Genomic DNA, 21873 nt, shown 5'->3' on the forward strand with positions numbered 1-21873 from the left:
GTACACAGAACTTTATTTGTGGATGCATGGTATAGGAGCAGACTCCATCCCATTACTACATCAGCAGACATATGCGATTCCAAAAGCACATAAAGAAACGGACACACCAGTGACAGAACTAGTAAGTGGTGGGCCCTTGTGCAACAATATGTTTTGGGGCACACCCACCCCACATTAAAAAAAAAATGATATTCTATATAATTTGCAGCAACCCCTTCACTGCTGTTACAGTAAGGTGTGCATGCAGCGACAACATTAATTAGGACATATTTCTCTGGCTGCTCCCAATCACCCACAAACATACTTCTACTCACCAATTCTCTCACTAAGGGGGTCATTCCGAGTTGATCGCTAGCAGCCGTTGTTCGCAGCGCAGCGATCAGGCTAAAAATCTGCATTTCTGCGCATGCATATGCACCGCAATGCGCACGCGCGACGTACGGGTACAAAGTCCTTTGTGGTTTTGCACAGGTTCTAGCGAAGCTTTCAGTCGCACGGCACAACACAAGAAGATTGACAGGAAGGGGGCGTTTCTGGGTGTCAACTGACCGTTTTCTGGGAGTGTTTGGAAAAACGCAGGCGTGGCTGGGTGAACGCTGGGCGGGTGTGTGACGTCAAAAGCCAACCCTCCAACGTTAGAATCAACGCACACGAAGAGTAAGTTCAGGGCTGGTCTTGTGCACAAAATGTTTTTGCAGGCGCTCTGCTGAACAGGTGTTCGCACTTCTGCAAAGCGAAAATACACTCCCCGGTGGGCGGCGACAATGCGTTTGCATGGCTGCTAAAAACTGCTAGCGAGCGATCAACTCGGAATGACCCCCTAAGGGTGGGATGTACTACAGATGAAAATGCAGCCAAAACTTAGAAAATCATTTTTTCTGAGTTTTGTCCGCATTTCTCTTTGAAATTCCCTCTGATCCAATTGGATCCTTCCCAGCACCCCCGACGGCCGCAACTTGACTCTCTGCATGCGCAAAGGACAGCTCTTATTGAAAGAGCTGTCCTTTGTGATTTTCTAGGTACATACCAACATTATCAATGCCGGTATGTACCTGATAAGAGGTGGGATGTACTCTACCACATCGCGGATGCCCTAGGACTGCACAGAGGCTCCTCTACAACAATGGCTGGTAACCGCCACATACAAAAAGAACAGCTATGGCCACACATTTGCCCTCACATCGATGGCAGGAACATGGAGGGAGGGAGACACACGGGGTGCAGGACAGGGGAGGAAATATGAGCACCAGGGTAGATTGAAAAAAGACAGGAGGAAGACATTGAAGGAAGATGGTGAGACGGTAGGAACAGCAGGAAGAACAGAGGAGATGGGAGTAATAGGCCCTACACACTCGTCAATGTGCCGCCGAGCTGCCCGACCGCCGATATGGCCGACGGGCGACCCGGCGGCGGGGGGGCAGTGACGGGGGGAGTGAAGTTTCTTCACTCCCCCCGTCACCCGGCTCCGTAGACTTGCAGGCAAATATGGACGATCTCGTCCATATTGGCCTGCATGCACAGCCGACATGGCACCAGTGATGAACGAGCGCGGGGCCGCGCATCGTTCATCGCTGGTGCCTCCACACTGCACGATATGAACGTTATCTCGTTCATTAATGAACGAGATCGTTCATATCGTGCAGTGATGTCGGCCAGTGTGTAGGGCCCTTACGACAAGAAGAACAAGGGAAAATGGGAGGCTCCTAAACAGCGTGGGCTGGTAATTGTCACATAAAAAAAAGCTGTGTTTGTTTAGCTCAGATGAACAGGGAGAGCCAGCAGGAACAGGAGGAGACGAGAGGAATTTGAGAATCACAGGGGAATAACGGGCGAATAACGGGGGCAGACAAGAGGAACACAGGGGGAATAACGGGGGAGACAAGAGGAACACAGGGAATAACGGGGGGTGATAAGAGGAACACAGGGGGAATAACGGGGGGTGATAAGAGGAACACAGGGGGAATAACAGGGGGTGATAAGAGGAACACAGGGAATAACAGGGGGTGATAAGAGGAACACTGGGGGAATAACAGGGGGTGATAAGAGGAACACAGGGAATAACGGGGGGTGATAAGAGGAACACTGGGGGAATAACGGGGGGTGATAAGAGGAACACTGGGGGAATAACGGGGGGTGATAAGAGGAACACTGGGGGAATAACGGGGGGTGATAAGAGGAACACAGGGGGAATAACGGGGGGTGATAAGAGGAACACAGGGGGAATAACGGGGGGTGATAAGAGGAACACAGGGGGAATAACGGGGGGTGATAAGAGGAACACAGGGGGAATAACGGGGGGTGATAAGAGGAACACTGGGGGAATAACAGGGGGTGATAAGAGGAACACGGGGAATAACAGGGAGACAAGAGCAGCACAGCGGGAGATTGGAGGAAAGAGAAAGAAAACAGGATAAAGTAGATACTTATACAAAATAACACAAGTGACAGAATAACAGTTGTGTAATATGTAACAATAATATAAGATTTACACACACAATGTACATGATGTGGAACTATGTTATTACAGTACCACATTAGGCAGGATGTAAAAGCGAGGAGCTCCAGCAAGTGGCTGAGCACTGGCGCTGCTCTTGTGACCAGTCCCCATCCTTTCTGCGGCCCCATCTCAGGCCAGTCCACCAGGAAATACAGTCAATCTTCTCCTTTATAAAAAAAAAAAAACCCGGCCAGCGCGGTGTGCAGTGACGGAGGCGGGCGGCGGCCAGCGCGGTGTACAGTGACGGAGGTGGGAGGGCCTGGGGTGGAGGCCAGCGTGGTGTGCTGTGCGGAAGGTGTCCGATGGGGGATTGTGCCGGCCAGTGCGGTATGCGGTGCGGGCAACTGGGGGGGCGGCGGCCAGCGCGGTGTGTAGTTACGGAGATGGGCAGGGGGTGGCGGCCAGTGAGGTGTGTGATGTGGAAGGTAGCCAATGGGGGGTTGTGCCGGCAACCGCGGTGTGTGTTGTGGATAACTGGTGTGAATGCGGAGGTGGCGCGGCTTCATCAGCAGCACCAAAGTCTAGGGGGGAGGAGCTGAGAGAAGAAGAGATCGCGGCTCCTCCTCCACAGTGACCAGGCAGGAAGTGCAATAATCTGTTGGAAGGAGACGCTCAAGTGGAGAGCGGCCCCTCCTTCTGCCCCAGCCGGGATTTACACACTGGGGGCCGGGGCACTGTCTGGCAGCACTGTGGCAGCATACAATGAGTCACAGTGACTCATTGTAATGCCGGCGATTATGGCCCTCTTAACCTCAGCAGGCTGTGGGCCTATTTTCAATGGGAGGCCTGGAGCTGCAGCTCCATCCGCCCCATTGTTAATCCGGCCCTGGCTTAAGGTCATACATAGACTGTACTGATTAGTTCCTAAACATTTCAGCAATATATCTTCTGGTCTAAACATTTTCTCTCTCCACTATTCATGAATGCAGAGATTGGTGCTTAGAGCTGGAGTGGATAGTTAAATTTACAACCCAAAAGGTATTTGTGACACAGAAGACGTACAGATTAATCTAAAAAAATGAAAAGCAATTCTATAAGAATAAAATATAGTTATAAAAACACAACCACAACTTACAACTGAGCAAAAGTCCTAACAAAAAGATGGCAAAATGGATTTTACACACAGAGGGGTCACTTCAATTAGGTGCCAGTTTGGAAAGAGTGTTTGTTTCATGAAAAGACATACTTCACATGAATGTGTTCACCCAACAAATGCGACATCCAATTTAAAATGCCAATTCCCTGTGGACGGGGTGGGGTTGTGCGACTTTTCTACCAAAACTGGTCCTGGGAGAAGTGCATTGAAAAGTGGGGAAACCGTCCCGGACCATAAAAAAGTGACAACTGAGATAGCAGGACCATATAGTCGTGTATAGGGCAGGGGGCTAGACTGCACACCCTAATTCCAAACATAATGAGAGGTGCTACCATGCTGAGACTTGTAGATCATTAGGTGGGTCCCTAACATTTAGGTTCAAGTCCAGGGCACGGGACCCCCCAAGTCAGCATAGGCCAACCTCCCCAAGGCACCACACTAGTGAGAGGTTAAAGTGCTAGTAAGTGTTAGTAAGAAGCATAAGCTATGTGTTATGATGATGAGGTCACTTGGATGAGGTGGATGGGCCCATATATTTTTGCCCAAAAATTATGCCAAGTACCTCATTTTTGCTCTAGTTATTGCTATTTAAGCCTATTGTAACCTCATAATTGGATTGATGCCAGAGGGTTGTTTTTTTTTAAAGGTCAGGGATTAAAGGGACATACACTCTTACACTGTAAATATACAGAGGGACAATCCAGTTATTGAGTATCAAACATTGAGTAATTTTTCAGAACACGTTATAGTTGGCATCAGTGTTGGATGCCAACATTTATTGTGTGGCCATATCTCCTGGGAGGAGACATTTCCAATGAAATAAAAAACAGTAAAAATGTCAGTCAGTCGGCTACGGCACTGCATACACTGCCCTATGGGGGTCATTCCGAGTTGTTAGCCTGTTGCCGATTTTTGCAACGGAACGATTAAGGCAAAAATGCTCATGCGCATGGTACGCAGCGCGCATGCGCTAAGTATTTTAGCACAAAACTTAGTAGATTTACTCACGTCCGAACGAAGGATTTTCATCGTTGAAGTGATCGGAGTGTGATTGACAGGAAGTGGGTGTTTCTGGGCGGAAACTGACAGTTTTCTGGGAGTGTGCGGAAAAACGCAGGCGTGCCAGGATAAAACGCGGGAGTGTCTGGAGAAACGGGGGAGTGGCTGACCGAACGCAGGGCGTGTTTGTGACGTCAAACCAGGAACGAAACGGGCTGAGCTGATCGCAGTGTAGGAGTAAATCTCGAGCTACTCAGAAACTGCTAAGAAATTTCTATTCGCAATTCTGCTAATCTTTCGTTCGCAATTCTGCTAAGCTAAGATACACTCCCAGAGGGCGGCGGCCTAGCGTGTGCAATGCTGCTAAAATCTGCTAGCGAGCGAATAACTCGGAATGAGGGCCTATGTGTCTGACTTGTAACTTTAAAACATTGGATGGACATGCTAGACAAGTCTGTGGGCAATAAGGCCGATAAAGGTGGAACGGACAATTAATTGTATAGTGTATAGTATATAGTGTATGCCCAACAATAGATGTATGTTACAGGATTTGAAAAATATCTAGATTGAATGTAGGTAGTAAAGTAGAGTTACGATTCAATGACGACACCTAGGCAGTGAGGATGAGAGATAGAGATTCCAGGGAGTAAATTGTGGTGTTTGGTAGTAAAATTATTAGCTACATTTTGGAGATTCATTTTTAGGTGGCAAGTTGACATCCACAATGAAAAGGTAGAAAGAGAGTGAGCAGTATGAGTCATTATAGAGTGAGAGATTCACAAAAAATAAGTACATTTGGAGGTCATCCACATAGAGATGATACTGAAATCCAAATGAGTTTATTAGTTTTCTAAGAGACATGGGGCTAAATGTAATAGCCTGCTAGTTGCACCTCAGGTATAAAGAGATAAAAGATCAGAGGGAATAGCATGGAGCTTTGATTCACCCCAACTTGTAAAGGAAAGTGGGGAGGAGGTAGATCTAAAGAAAATAAACTGAAAGAAGGATTTGGTAAGTATTCTGAAAATCAATATAGTACAGTGTATGGAAGATCTACGGAATGTAGCGTTTGTAGTAGAAAGCAGTGATCAACCATGTCAAGTATAACAGAGAGATCTGGGAAAGTTCTAAGCAACAGCCTTTTGATTTAGCGGTGATTATATAATTGACCACATTAGTCAATGTAATCTCAGTGAAGTGTTGGAAACAAAAGACTTACTAAAGAAGGTCCAGTAGGTTGTGTGAGGAGAGAAAGCATGACTGGTGAATGCAGTTAAGCCTCTCAAGAAGCTGTGAGAGGAAAGGGAGTTGAGAAATGGCACAGTAATTTATGAATGTGGCTTTCAATTTATGGAAGGGGTAAACCTTAGGCACTGCACAGAGCACAATCCAGGTGTGTGTGTGTGTGTGGGGGGGGGGGGATGTACAATGAATAGAGTCTAAATGATGACTCAATAAACAACAATATGCAGGTGGTATCTAGTGACAGAATCAATGCAATGCTGCCAGTAGATACGGTATAGTCAATATAAATGTACAAAAGTAAAATGGTAGACACTGTGGGCATAAAAATTGTGTGGGTAAAATAGCAGCCTAGAAGTACACTATTCCCCCCACCAAAAAAGACACAATAGAGGCCATACAAATCTAATAGGTGACTTTTTAGGAGCTATACAAAATGCAGATGATATGACTGATTCAGGGAAAAAAACAATGGGGGTAATTCAGAGTTGATCGCAGCAGCAAATTTGTTAGCAGTTGGGCAAAACCATGTGCACTGCAGGTGGGGCAGATATAACATGTGCAGAGAGAGTTAGATTTGGGTGGGGTGTGTTCAAACTGAAATCTAAATTGCAGTGTAAAAATAAAGCAGCCAGTATTTACCCTGCACAGAAACAAAATAACCCTCCCAAATCTAACACTTTCTGCACATGTTATATCTAACAGAGTAAATAGGAGGTGCACTTCAAGATTGAACTGTTTGCACTGCAGGTGGACAATCCCTTTAAGCAAAGGTGTAATATTAAGGCCTAGATATTACCCAATACTGTGATTTTCATTATTAATAATAATAATAATAATAATAATAATAATAAATCATTTTATTTATATAGCTCTCTTTCTCCAATAGGACTCAAGGCGCATAACAGATACATAGCATATTATAGTACAGAAAATAATGAAGTACAGAAAAGCTTTTCATAAAATACAGAAGCATGTAGATACTAAAGGGACATTATGGAAATGCTTGAGTAAAGTCTTGAGTATACTTTTGAAGGATTCTATAGTTGGGGCCTCTCGCACTGTGCGGAGAAGTGAGTTCCATAGAGTCGGAGCCGCATGACTAAAAGCTCGACCCCCAGATGAATTACGGGAGATTCTAGGTACTGCTAAAAGTCCTTCATCTACAGATCGCAGTAATCGAGTGGGGCAGTATGGGGTCAGAAGCTGCTTCAGGTACCTTAGGCCCTGGTCATGTAGTGCTTTGAAACTCAGTAAGCCAATCTTGAAGATGATTTGCCATCTTACAGGAAGCCACTGAAGGGCGTATAGGTGTTATGTGGCTAGAATGGGGCTGGTTGATTAACAGTCTGGCAGCTGTGTTTTGCACCAGCTGTAAGTGGTGCAATTCTTTTGCTGGGAGACCAAGGTAGAGGGCATTACAGTAGTCTAATCGAGATGATACAAATGCATGGATGACTTTTGGCAGATTATCTGAGGGAATTAAGTGCTTGATTCTGGCTATGTTCCTCAGGTGAAAGAATGAGGATTTGATTGTGGCTGATATCTGATGTTTACATGTCAAGCCACCATCCAGGGCAACGATCAGTGGTTTGTAATTCTGAATCCCAGAGTGTAAGTCCAGTTGGTTGGCTATGCTGCAGTCTTGTCCTTTGATGTTGTGGTCCTACCATAAGGACCTCTGTTTTATCCGGGTTCAGTCGCAGCCAACTGGCACTCATCTACTCTTGGAGCTCAGCTAGACAGCCATTTAGGGTTGCTATTGGGTTATCAGTGCCTGGAGCAAAGGACAAGTACAGTACAGTTGTGTATCATCTGCATAGAAGTGGTAGACCAGCCCATGGCGCATAATTATTTCACCCAGCGGGAGCATGTATACCGCAAAAATCATGGGGGATAGTATAGAACCTTGTGGGACACCACATGGCAATGGCACTGATATACTCCATACTGTATACTCTAGACGATACTATCTGTGACCTGCCTGTGAGAAACGATTTGAAAAAGCTTAGGACTGTGACCCGAGGTATCAAGCTGGCAACCTTGTTGAACAATATTTAATTCCCCTGGGCAACTGCTTAAAAATGCCTTATCTGCAACCTACTACTACTCAGAACACATTTAGTTCCCCCTGGACAACTGGCTAGAATGCTTTGTTTGCAAACTACTTCTACTACTACTTAGAACACAGGATGTAGTTGGCATCCTGATGGTTAGGATGCCGGCGGTCAGGAGACCAGCACCGGAATCTAACAGTGTTACTGGCAGTGCCGGATCCAGGGGAAGGGGGAAAACGGGGGAAATGCCCCCCTAACAGTCATAGTCACGCCCACTTACATGATGGTGACGGCGGCCACATTGCCAGCCACAGCCACCAGGTCCAGTAGTGGCATGAGGAAGATCCCAAGGTAGCGGGGCAAGCTGTTTTCGGCACACAGTGGGGAGAACGAGCTGGATGAGCAGTTACCGCCGCTGCTGGTGCCGTTCAGACAGGGGTTGTGCGCTGGCAGCTCCTCCATTATGGGCACAGTCACCGCACGAGATGGGGGAAAGCCGCTCTAGGTGGCAGCGATCCAGTGCAGCAGCGATCTCCCTCTATCTTCAATCACTCATCTTCCTCCCCTGACTCCCCCACCATCAGCACCTGCAGCAGCCAGCACAGCCCAGCATCTCTCACCTGAAGGTGGATCCTTCATAGCGGCAGCATCCCCCTCCCCAGCATATGGCTACCCGTACCAATACATGGCACACTGCAGAAATGCCAGCCCCACAGGCATGGACAGGGGTCGTGCTGGCTCCCTGCACTGCTGGGGCCGCCAGTGGTGGGGGCTGCTGCCAGGTGATGGTGTGTGGCTGCACTGACATCCCTCCCCATCCTCTGTGTACCCGGGGCCCCTAACCCCATCTGACATCATCACATGCCGTCACCCCCATGTTGGGCAGTGTGTGCAGCCCATGTTTTAGTAGTTGTGCCCGGTGTGTGTGTGCTACATAAGAAGTACATGTGCAGCCTGGCATTGCTTTATATGCCCTTTAGAGCATTAATGGACAGTTGGGATGGGAAGTGGGAGGAGTAATGTGTAGGGGAGGAGTCAGGAATAAATAAACACCCCTACCTAAAAGTAAAGTCTAGATCCGTCCCTGGTTACTGGCAGGTACTATACAGTGACTAGCATAATACAAATCTACTGTTAATATTGTTATGCTGTTTAGTATATTACATTATAATTATCCATGGCAATTATCTATGCACATTAGTCCAATAAACTGAAGCAGCCTCAATGTTTAAAAAAAAAAATTACTGGCAATTTAGCTATGTAAAGTTGGTTACTGGACATTGGCCTATTTCTAAAACACACGAGCAAAACATGAATGATAGTGTCCCTTTAAACATTGGACTAGCCACTCTGGTCACATGACAGGTGTGAGACGGAACTGGAGAGTCTACATCTTGCTGCTGCACACATATAGTACGTATTCATTGACTGTTACCACAAATAACACATACTATCCAGGCGAAGAAACAAAATTAAAATTCTATTACCGTATTTTTTTCTCACTGCAACAGGGGACACTAATTGTTTCCTGTCAGCTAAAGCCATTATTTTTGATTACAAAGTTATTTAAATCTCACACACTGAATAGATTTACATGGATATTTTTCACTAAACAATTAGGATAGTTAATGGGACCAAATATATTTCATGGAAATATACTTCAGCTTTGAATTAGACTAGCTCCAAGTTTCACCATGTTATGTGTCACTCGTTTCAAAAGGGGTAACGGTATAGATTTGCAGGGAAGGGGGGGAATGGATATCCGGGTGTCACAATTTAACACCACCTGCCCAACATGTAAATTGTCAGCTAAAAGTGTTATTGTTGCTAATACAGTTTACATAAATAGAATTAAACAATACTGAATGTCATATAGCCTCACACATTCTGTCCATGATCTGAAAACCGCTAAAGAAAAGCACTGTTTAAGTATAATGAATAACAAGCGGAGGTATAGGTTAAAATGACAAATGGTCCATTTTAGTAGAGATGAGCGGGTTCGGTTCCTCGGAATCCGAACCCGCCCGAACTTCAGTTTTTTTTACACGGGGCCGAGCGACTCGGATCTTCCCGCCTTGCTCGGTTAACCCGAGCGCGCCCGAACGTCATCATCCCGCTGTCGGATTCTCGCGAGGCTCGTATTCTATCGCGAGACTCGGATTCTATATAAGGAGCCGCGCGTCGCCGCCATTTTCACACGTGCATTGAGATTGACAGGGAGAGGACGTGGCTGGCGTCCTCTCCGTTTAGACTAGAGTACTAAAGAGAGACACAAATTTTGGGGAGCATATTATTAGGAGGAGTACTACTTGCTGCTGATAGTGTGACCAGTGACCACCAGTTTAATTAATCCGTTCTCTGCCTGAAAAAAAACGATACACAGTGTGACACAGTCACATACCATATCTGTGCTCAGCCCAGTGTGCTGCATCATATGTAATACTGTATATCATTATCTGACTGTGCTGAGTGCTCACTGCTCACACAGCTTAATTGTGGGGGAGACTGGGGAGCAGTTATAGCAGGAGTACATATTTTAAGTACAGTGCACACTTTTGCTGCCAGAGTGCCACTGCCAGTGTGACTGACCAGTGACCACTGACCACCAGTATTGTGATTGTCTGCTGACCACCAGTATATTGTGATTGTCTGCCTGAAAAAGTTAAACACTCGTCGTGTGGTGTTTTTTTTTATAAACGCATTCTGCAGACAGTGTCCAGCAGGTCCGTCATTACATAATATATACCTGTCCGGCTGCAGTACTAGTGTGATATATACATATATTTTAATTTTATCTCATTATCACCCAGTCTATATTAGCAGCAGACACAGTACGGTAGTCCACGGCTGTAGCTACCTCTGTGTCGGCAGTCGCTCGTCCATCCATAATTGTATACCACCTACCCGTGGTTTTTTTTTCTTTCTATCTTCTTGATACTAGTAGCTTACTTTAGGAGTCTGCAGTGCTGAGTCTGACAGACAGTGTCCAGCAGGTCCGTCATTACATAATATATACCTGTCCGGCTGCAGTACTAGTGTGATATATATATATATTTTAATTTTATCTCATTATCATCCAGTCTATATTAGCAGCAGACACAGTACGGTAGTCCACGGCTGTAGCTACCTCTGTGTCGGCAGTCGCTCGTCCATCCATAATTGTATACCACCTACCCGTGGTTTTTTTTTTCTATCTTCTTGATACTAGTAGCTTACTTTAGGAGTCTGTAGTGCTGACAGACAGTGTCCAGCAGGTCCGTCATTACATAATATATACCTGTCCGGCTGCAGTACTAGTGTGATATATATATATATATTTTAATTTTATCTCATTATCATCCAGTCTATATTAGCAGCAGACACAGTACGGTAGTCCACGGCTGTAGCTACCTCTGTGTCGGCAGTCGCTCGTCCATCCATAATTGTATACCACCTACCCGTGGTTTTTTTTTTCTATCTTCTTGATACTAGTTGCTTACTTTAGGAGTCTGCAGTGCTGAGTCTGACAGACAGTGTCCAGCAGGTCCGTCATTACATAATATATACCTGTCCGGCTGCAGTACTAGTGTGATATATATATATATTTTAATTTTATCTCATTATCATCCAGTCTATATTAGCAGCAGACACAGTACGGTAGTCCACGGCTGTAGCTACCTCTGTGTCGGCAGTCGCTCGTCCATCCATAATTGTATACCACCTACCCGTGGTTTTTTTTTTCTATCTTCTTGATACTAGTAGCTTACTTTAGGAGTCTGCAGTGCTGACAGACAGTGTCCAGCAGGTCCGTCATTACATAATATATACCTGTCCGGCTGCAGTACTAGTGTGATATATATATATATTTTAATTTTATCTCATTATCATCCAGTCTATATTAGCAGCAGACACAGTACGGTAGTCCACGGCTGTAGCTACCTCTGTGTCGGCAGTCGCTCGTCCATCCATAATTGTATACCACCTACCCGTGGTTTTTTTTTTTCTATCTTCTTGATACTAGTAGCTTACTTTAGGAGTCTGCAGTGCTGACAGACAGTGTCCAGCAGGTCCGTCATTACATAATATATACCTGTCCGGCTGCAGTACTAGTGTGATATATATATATATATATATATATATATATATTTTTTTTTTTTTAATTTTATCTCATTATCATCCAGTCTATATTAGCAGCAGACACAGTACGGTAGTCCACGGCTGTAGCTACCTCTGTGTCGGCAGTCGCTCGTCATCCATAAGTATACTAGTATCCATCCATCTCCATTGTTTACCTGAGGTGCCTTTTAGTTGTGCCTATTAAAATATGGAGAACAAAAATGTTGAGGTTCCAAAAATAGGGAAAGATCAAGATCGACTTCCACCTCGTGCTGAAGCTGCTGCCACTAGTCATGGCCGAGACGATGAAATGCCAGCAACGTCGTCTGCCAAGGCCGATGCCCAATGTCATAGTACAGAGCATGTAAAATCCAAAACACCAAATATCAGTAAAAAAAGGACTCAAAAATCTAAAATAAAATTGTCGGAGGAGAAGCGTAAACTTGCCAATATGCCATTTACCACACGGAGTGGCAAGGAACGGCTGAGGCCCTGGCCTATGTTCATGGCTAGTGGTTCAGCTTCACATGAGGATGGAAGCACTCAGCCTCTCGCTAGAAAAATGAAAAGACTCAAGCTGGCAAAAGCACAGCAAAGAACTGTGCGTTCTTCGAAATCCCAAATCCACAAGGAGAGTCCAATTGTGTCGGTTGCGATGCCTGACCTTCCCAACACTGGACGTGAAGAGCATGCGCCTTCCACCATTTGCACGCCCCCTGCAAGTGCTGGAAGGAGCACCCGCAGTCCAGTTCCTGATAGTCAGATTGAAGATGTCAGTGTTGAAGTACACCAGGATGAGGAGGATATGGGTGTTGCTGGCGCTGGGGAGGAAATTGACAAGGAGGATTCTGATGGTGAGGTGGTTTGTTTAAGTCAGGCACCCGGGGAGACACCTGTTGTCCGTGGGAGGAATATGGCCATTGACATGCCTGGTGAAAATACCAAAAAAATCAGCTCTTCGGTGTGGAAGTATTTCACCAGAAATGCGGACAACATTTGTCAAGCCGTGTGTTGCCTTTGTCAAGCTGTAATAAGTAGGGGTAAGGACGTTAACCACCTCGGAACATCCTCCCTTATACGTCACCTGCAGCGCATTCATAATAAGTCAGTGACAAGTTCAAAAACTTTGGGCGACAGCGGAAGCAGTCCACTGACCAGTAAATCCCTTCCTCTTGTAACCAAGCTCACGCAAACCACCCCACCAACTCCCTCAGTGTCAATTTCCTCCTTCCCCAGGAATGCCAATAGTCCTGCAGGCCATGTCACTGGCAATTCTGACGAGTCCTCTCCTGCCTGGGATTCCTCCGATGCATCCTTGCGTGTAACGCCTACTGCTGCTGGCGCTGCTGTTGTTGCTGCTGGGAGTCGATGGTCATCCCAGAGGGGAAGTCGTAAGACCACTTTTACTACTTCCACCAAGCAATTGACTGTCCAACAGTCCTTTGCGAGGAAGATGAAATATCACAGCAGTCATCCTGTTGCAAAGCGGATAACTGAGGCCTTGACAACTATGTTGGTGTTAGACGTGCGTCCGGTATCCGCCGTTAGTTCACAGGGAACTAGACAATTTCTTGAGGTAGTGTGCCCCCGTTACCAAATACCATCTAGGTTCCACTTCTCTATGCAGGCGATACCGAGAATGTACACGGACGTCAGAAAAAGACTCACCAGTGTCCTAAAAAATGCAGTTGTACCCAATGTCCACTTAACCATGGACATGTGGACAAGTGGAGCAGCGCAGGGTCAGGACTATATGACTGTGACAGCCCACTGGGTAGATGTATGGACTCCCGCCGCAAGAACAGCAGCGGCGGCACCAGTAGCAGCATCTCGCAAACGCCAACTCTTTCCTAGGCAGGCTACGCTTTGTATCACCGGTTTCCAGAATACGCACACAGCTGAAAACCTCTTACGGCAACTGAGGAAGATCATCGCGGAATGGCTTACCCCAATTGGACTCTCCTGTGGATTTGTGGCATCGGACAACGCCAGCAATATTGTGTGTGCATTAAATATGGGCAAATTCCAGCACGTCCCATGTTTTGCACATACCTTGAATTTGGTGGTGCAGAATTTTTTTAAAAACGAGAGGGGCGTGCAAGAGATGCTGTCGGTGGCCAGAAGAATTGCGGGACACTTTCGGCGTACAGGCACCACGTACAGAAGACTGGAGCACCACCAAAAACGCCTGAACCTGCCCTGCCATCATCTGAAGCAAGAAGTGGTAACGAGGTGGAATTCAACCCTATATATGCTTCAGAGGTTGGAGGAGCAGCAAAAGGCCATTCAAGCCTATACAATTGAGCACGATATAGGAGGTAGAATGCACCTGTCTCAAGCGCAGTGGAGAATGATTTCAACGTTGTGCAAGGTTCTGCAACCTTTTGAACTTGCCACACGTGAAGTCAGTTCAGACACTGCCAGCCTGAGTCAGGTCATTCCCCTCATCAGGCTTTTGCAGAAGAAGCTGGAGACATTGAAGGAGGAGCTAACAGAGCGATTCCGCTAGGCATGTGGGACTTGTGGATGGAGCCCTTAATTCGCTTAACAAGGATTCACGGGTGGTCAATCTGTTGAAATCAGAGCACTACATTTTGGCCACCGTGCTCGATCCTAGATTTAAAACCTACCTTGGATCTCTCTTTCCGGCACACACAATTCTGCTGGGGTTCAAAGACCTGCTGGTGAGAAAATTGTCAAGTCAAGCGGAACGCGACCTGTCAACATCTCCTCCTTCACATTCTCCCGCAACTGGGGGTGCGAGGAAAAGGCTCAGAATTCCGAGCCCACCCGCTGGCGGTGATGCAGGGCAGTCTGGAGCGACTGCTGATGCTGACATCTGGTCCGGACTGAAGGACCTGACAACGATTACGGGCATGTCGTCTACTGTCACTGCATATGATTCTCTCCCCATTGAAAGAATGGTGGAGGATTATATGAGTGACCGCATCCAAGTAGGCAAGTCAGACAGTCCGTACTTATACTGGCAGGAAAAAGAGGCAATTTGGAGGCCCTTGCACAAACTGGCTTTATTCTACATAAGTTGCCCTCCCACAAGTGTGTACTCCGAAAGAGTGTTTAGTGCCGCCGCTCACCTTGTCAGCAATCGGCGTACGAGGTTACTTCCAGAAAATGTGGAGAAGATGATGTTCATTAAAATGAATTATAATCAATTCCTCCGTGGAGACATTGACCAGCAGCAATTGCCTCCACAAAGTACACAGGGAGCTGAGATGGTGGATTCCAGTGGGGACGAATTGATAATCTGTGTGGAGGGGGATGTACACGGTGATATATCGGAGGATGATGATGAGGTGGACATCTTGCCTCTGTAGAGCCAGTTTGTGCAAGGAGAGATTAATTGCTTCTTTTTTGGTGGGGGTCCAAACCAACCCGTCATTTTAGTCACAGTCGTGTGGCAGACCCTGTCACTGAAATGATGGGTTGGTTAAAGTGTGCATGTCCTGTTTATACAACATAAGGGTGGGTGGGAGGGCCCAAGGACAATTCCATCTTGCACCTCTTTTTTCTTTCATTTTTCTTTGCGTCATGTGCTGTTTGGGGAGTATTTTTTTGAAGGGCCATCCTGCGTGACACTGCAGTGCCACTCCTAGATGGGCCAGGTGTTTGTGTCGGCCACTAGGGTCGCTTATCTTACTCACACAGCTACCTCATTGCGCCTCTTTTTTTCTTTGCGTCATGTGCTGTTTGGGGAGTGTTTTTTGGAAGGGCCATCCTGCGTGACACTGCAGTGCCACTCCTAGATGGGCCAGGTGTTTGTGTCGGCCACTAGGGTCGCTTATCTTACTCACACAGCTACCTCATTGCGCCTCTTTTTTTCTTTGCGTCATGTGCTGTTTGGGGAGTGTTTTTTGGAAGGGCCATCCTGCGTGACACTGCAGTGCCACTCCTAGATGGGCCAGGTGTTTGTGTCGGCCACTAGGGTCGCTTAGCTTACTCACACAGCTACCTCATTGCGCCTCTTTTTTTCTTTGCGTCATGTGCTGTTTGGGGAGTGTTTTTTGGAAGGGCCATCCTGCGTGACACTGCAGTGACACTCCTAGATGGGCCAGGTGTTTGTGTCGGCCACTAGGGTCGCTTATCTTACTCACACAGCTACCTCATTGCACCTCTTTTTTTCTTTGCGTCATGTGCTGTTTGGGGAGTGTTTTTTGGAAGGGCCATCCTGCGTGACACTGCAGTGCCACTCCTAGATGGGCCAGGTGTTTGGGTCGGCCACTAGGGTCGCTTAGCTTACTCACACAGCTACCTCATTGCGCCTCTTTTTTTCTTTGCGTCATGTGCTGTTTGGGGAGTGTTTTTTGGAAGGGCCATCCTGCGTGACACTGCAGTGACACTCCTAGATGGGCCAGGTGTTTGTGTCGGCCACTAGGGTCGCTTATCTTACTCACACAGCTACCTCATTGCACCTCTTTTTTTCTTTGCGTCATGTGCTGTTTGGGGAGTGTTTTTTGGAAGGGCCATCCTGCGTGACACTGCAGTGCCACTCCTAGATGGGCCAGGTGTTTGTGTCGGCCACTAGGGTCGCTTAGCTTAGTCATCCAGCGACCTCGGTGCAAATTTTAGGACTAAAAATAATATTGTGAGGTGTGAGGTGTTCAGAATAGACTGAAAATGAGTGGAAATTATGGTTTTTGAGGTTAATAATACTTTGGGATCAAAATGACCCCCAAATTCTATGATTTAAGCTGTTTTTTAGTGGTTTTTGAAAAAAACACCCGAATCCAAAACGCAACCGAATCCGACAAAAAAAATTCGGTGAGGTTTTGTTAAAACGCGGTCGAACCCAAAACACGGCCGCGGAACCAAACCCAAAACCCGAAAAATTTCAAGTGCACATCTCTACATTTTAGCCAGTCTTTTCCTGCATGAATAGCAACTGTTTTGTAGTGTCTCAAACTAGGGGTGTAACGGTTCTGGCTGGTGTTGATTTGTATATGACAGCTGAAATCTGAATCTGCATTATGGCCCTCATTCCGAGTTGTTCGCTCGGTAAAAATCTTCGCATCGCAGCGATTTTCCGCTTAATGCGCATGCGCAATGTCCGCACTGCGACTGCGTCAAGTAAATTTGCTATGCAGTTAGGAATTTTACTCACGGCTTTTTCATCGTTCTGGCGATCGTATTGTGATTGACAGGAAATGGGTGTTACTGGGCGGAAACAGGCCGTTTTATGGGCGTGTGGGAAAAAACGCTACCGTTTCCGGGAAAAACGCGGGAGTGGCTGGAGAAACGGGGGAGTGTCTGGGCGAACGCTGGGTGTGTTTGTGACGTCAAACCAGGAACGACAAGCACTGAACTGATCGCAGATGCCGAGTAAGTCTGGAGCTACTCAGAAACTGCTACGAGGTGTGTAATCGCAATATTGCGATTACATCGTTCGCTATTTTAAGATGCTAAGATTCACTCCCAGTAGGCGGCGGCTTAGCATGAGCAAATCTGCTAAAATCCACTTGCGAGCGAACTCCTCGGAATGACCCCCTATATGACTAGCGATCTTGCGTACATAAAAGGTACCAAGTTAAAACTAAAAGCAGGCACATGGGTGGATGTCAAAGCCACTGTACAAAGACATGATTCCTCAGGCTTCTCTAACTAGAATGAAGTGAGAACCTGCTATAGAGAAGCACTGGTAGGGCAATACACATTTTACTGGATTTAAGCTTATCATCACTCTTGGTTCATTCTACTCCCAACACATACTTGCAGCTATTTTCAATTCCCAATCTGAATGACACTTTCCATTCTCTGTAAAAAAAATAAGATTTTACTCACCGGTAAATCTATTTCTCGTAGTCCGTAGTGGATGCTGGGGACTCCGTAAGGACCATGGGGAATAGCGGCTCCGCAGGAGACTGGGCACAGCTAAGAAAGATTTAGGACTACCTGGTGTGCACTGGCTCCTCCCACCATGACCCTCCTCCAGACCTCAGTTAGGATACTGTGCCCGGAAGAGCTGACACAATAAGGAAGGATTTTGAATCCCGGGTAAGACTCATACCAGCCACACCAATCACACCGTATAACTCGTGATATTATACCCAGTTAACAGTATGAACATAACAGAGCCTCTCAACAGATGGCTCAACAGTAACCCTTTTAGGTAACAATAACTATATACAAGTATTGCAGACAGTCCGCACTTGGGACGGGCGCCCAGCATCCACTACGGACTACGAGAAATAGATTTACCGGTGAGTAAAATCTTATTTTCTCTGACGTCCTAGTGGATGCTGGGGACTCCGTAAGGACCATGGGGATTATACCAAAGCTCCCAAACGGGCGGGAGAGTGCGGATGACTCTGCAGCACCGAATGAGAGAACTCAAGGTCCTCCTCAGCCAGGGTATCAAATTTGTAGAATTTTGCAAACGTGTTTGCCCCTGACCAAGTAGCAGCTCGGCAAAGTTGTAAAACCGAGACCCCTCGGGCAGCCGCCCAAGAAGAGCCCACCTTCCTCGTGGAATGGGCTTTTACCGATTTAGGCTGCGGCAGGCCAGCCGCAGAATGCGCAAGCTGAATTGTGCTACAAATCCAGCGAGCAATAGTCTGCTTCGAAACAGGAGCACCCAGCTTGTTGGGTGCATACAGGATAAATAGCGAGTCAGTCTTTCTGACTCCAGCCGTCCTGGAAACATAAATTTTCAAGGCCCTGACTACGTCCAGTAACTTGGAGTCCTCCAAGTCCCTAGTAGCCGCAGGCACCACGATAGGTTGGTTCAAGTGAAAAGCTGATACCACCTTAGGAAGAAACTGGGGACGAGTCCTCAATTCTGCCCTATCCATATGGAAAATCAAATAGGGGCTTTTACATGATAAAGCCGCCAATTCCGACACACGCCTAGCCGAAGCCAAGGTCAAAAGCATGACCACTTTCCACGTGAGATATTTTAAATCCACGGTTTTAAGTGGCTCAAACCAATGTGACTTTAGGAAACCCAACACCACGTTGAGGTCCCACGGTGCCACTGGAGGCACAAAAGGAGGCTGAATATGGAGCACTCCCTTGACAAATGTCTGAACTTCAGGTAGTGAAGCCAGTTCTTTTTGGAAAAAAAATCGACAGAGCCGAAATCTGGACCTTAATGGAACCCAGTTTTAGGCCCATAGTCACCCCTGACTGTAGGAAGTACAGAAATCGACCCAACTGAAATTCCTCCGTTGGGGCCTTCTTGGCCTCACACCACGCAACATATTTTCGCCATATGCGGTGATAATGGTTTGCGGTTACTTCTTTCCTAGCCTTAATCAGCGTAGGAATGACTTCCTCCGGAATGCCCTTTTCCTTCAGGATCCGGTGTTCAACCGCCATGCCGTCAAATGCAGCCGCGGTAAGTCTTGGAACAGACAGGGCCCCTGCTGCAGCAGGTCTTGTCTGAGCGGTAGAGGCCATGGGTCCTCTGAGATCATTTCTTGAAGTTCCGGGTACCAAGCTCTTCTTGGCCAATCCGGAACAATGAGTATAGTTCTTACTCCTCTTCTCCGTATTATCCTCAGTACCTTGAGTATGAGAGGAAGACGAGGGAACACATAAACCGACCGGTACACCCACGGTGTCACTAGAGCGTCCACAGCTATCGCCTGCGGGTCTCTTGACCTGGCGCAATACTTTTGTAGCTTTTTGTTTAGGCGGGATGCCATCATGTCCACCTGTGGCCTTTCCCAATGGTTTACAATCATTTGGAAGACTTCTGGATGAAGTCCCCACTCTCCCGGGTGGAGGTCGTGCCTGCTGAGGAAGTCTGCTTCCCAGTTGTCCACTCCCGGAATGAACACTGCTGACAGTGCTAACACGTGATTTTCCGCCCATTGGAGAATCCTTGTGGCTTCTGCCATCGCCGTCCTGCTTCTTGTGCCGCCCTGTCGGTTTACATGGGCGACTGCCGTGATGTTGTCTGACTGAATCAGAACCGGCTGGTTTTGAAGCAGGGGCTTTGCCTGACTTAGGGCATTGTAAATGGCCCTTAGTTCCAGAACATTTATGTGTAGGGAAGTCTCCTGACTTGACCAAAGTCCTTGGAAGTTTCTTCCCCGTGTGACTGCCCCCCAGCCTCGAAGGCTGGCATCCGTGGTCACCAGGACCCAGTCCTGTATGCCGAATCTGCGGCCCTCTTTGAGATGAGCACTCTGCAGCCACCACAGCAGAGACACCCTGTTCCTTGGAGACAGGGTTATCAACCGATGCATTTGAAGATGCGATCCGGACCACTGGTCCAACAGGTCCCAGTGAAAAGTTCTGGCATGGAACCTGCCGAATGGAATTGCATCGTAGGAAGCTACCATTTTTCCCAGGACTCGCGTGCAGTGATGCACCGACACCTGTTTCGGTTTCAGGAGGCCTCTGACTAGAGATGACAGCTCCTTGGCTTTCTCCTCTGGGAGAAACACTTTTTTCTGGACTGTGTCCAGAATCATCTCCAGGAACAGTAGACGTGTCGCAGGAACCAGCTGTGATTTTGGAATATTCAGAATCCAACCGTGCTGGTGTAGCACCTCCTGAGATAGCGCTACGCCGACCAACAACTGCTCTCTGGACCTCGCCTTTATCAGGAGATCGTCCAAGTATGGGATAATTAAAACTCCCTTTTTTCGAAGGAGTATCATCATTTCGGCCATTACCTTGGTAAATACCCTCGGTGCCGTGGACAGGCCGAACGGCAACGTCTGGAATTGGTAATGACAATCCTGTACCACAAATCTGAGGTACTCCTGGTGAGGATGGTAAATGGGGACGTGCAGGTAAGCATCCTTGATGTCCAGAGATACCATGTAATCCCCCTCTTCCAGGCTTGCAATAACCGCCCTGAGCGGTTCCATCTTGAACTTGAATTTTTTTAATATATGTGTTCAAGGATTTTAAATTTAAAATGGGTCTCACCGAACCGTCCGGTTTCGGTACCACAAACATTGTGGAATAGTAACCCCGTCCTTGTTGAAGTAGGGGCACCTTGATTATCACCTGCTGGGAATACAGCTTGTGAATTGCCTCTATCACAGCCTCCCTGTCTGAGGGAGTCGTTGGCAAGGCAGATTTGAGGAAACGGCGGGGGGGGGGGAATGTCTCGAATTCCAGCCTGTACCCCTGAGATACCACTTGAAGGATCCAGGAATTTACTTGTGAGCGAGCCCACTGATTGCTGAAGTTTTTGAGACGGGCCCCCACCGTACCTGGCTCCGCCTGTTGAGCCCCAGCGTCATGCGGCGGACTTAGCAGAAGAAGCGGGGGAGGACTTTTGTTCCTGGGAACTGGCTGTATGCTGCAGCTTTTTTCCCCTACCTCTGCCTCTGGGCAGAAAGGACGCGCCTCTACCCCGCTTGTTCTTTTGGGGACGAAAGGACTGTACCTGATAATACGGTGCTTTCTTTTGTTGTGAGGGGACATGTGGTAAAAATGCTGACTTCCCAGCTGTTGCTGTGGAAACTAGGTCGGAAAGACCGTCCCCGAACAACTCCTCACCCTTATAAGGCAAAACTTCCATGTGCCTTTTAGAATCTGCATCACCTGTCCACTGCCGAGTCCATAAACCTCTCCTGGCAGAAATGGACAGTGCACTTATTTTTGATGCCAGCCGGCAAATATCCCTCTGTGCATCTCTCATGTATAAGACAGCGTCTTTAATATGCTCTATGTTTAGCAATATAGTGTCCCTGTCTAGGGTGTCAATGTTTTCCGACAGGGAATCCGACCACGCAGCTGCAGCACTGCACATCCATGCTGAAGCAATAGCTGGTCTCAGTATAATACCAGTGTGCGTATAAATAGCCTTCAGGAGATGCTCCTGCTTTCTATCAGCAGGTTCCTTTAGGGCGGCCGTATCCGGAGACGGTAGTGCCACCTTTTTTGATAAGCATGTAAGCGCTTTATCC

At 47.2% G+C, this 21873-nt stretch overlaps 1 protein-coding gene across 26 annotated transcripts in view; it reads right to left on the minus strand.

Annotated features, from left to right (window-relative positions):
- The window catches only part of SRCIN1 (SRC kinase signaling inhibitor 1), a 900548-nt gene that overhangs the window by 522656 nt on the left and 356019 nt on the right, over positions 1–21873 (minus strand). The window contains exon 1 of one of the 26 annotated variants that reach the window (XM_063959676.1): positions 2531–3027. The exons of the other annotated variants lie outside the window; for them this stretch is intronic. Within the exon in view, the coding sequence (XP_063815746.1) occupies positions 2531–2608 (78 nt within the window). The 5' untranslated portion in view covers positions 2609–3027. Of the gene's footprint in view, positions 1–2530; positions 3028–21873 lie in introns of those variants that run through there. 26 annotated transcript variants of the gene reach the window in all.

Source organism: Pseudophryne corroboree, chromosome 3, assembly GCF_028390025.1.
Source record: "Pseudophryne corroboree isolate aPseCor3 chromosome 3, aPseCor3.hap2, whole genome shotgun sequence".
NCBI lineage: Eukaryota > Metazoa > Chordata > Amphibia > Anura > Myobatrachidae > Pseudophryne > Pseudophryne corroboree.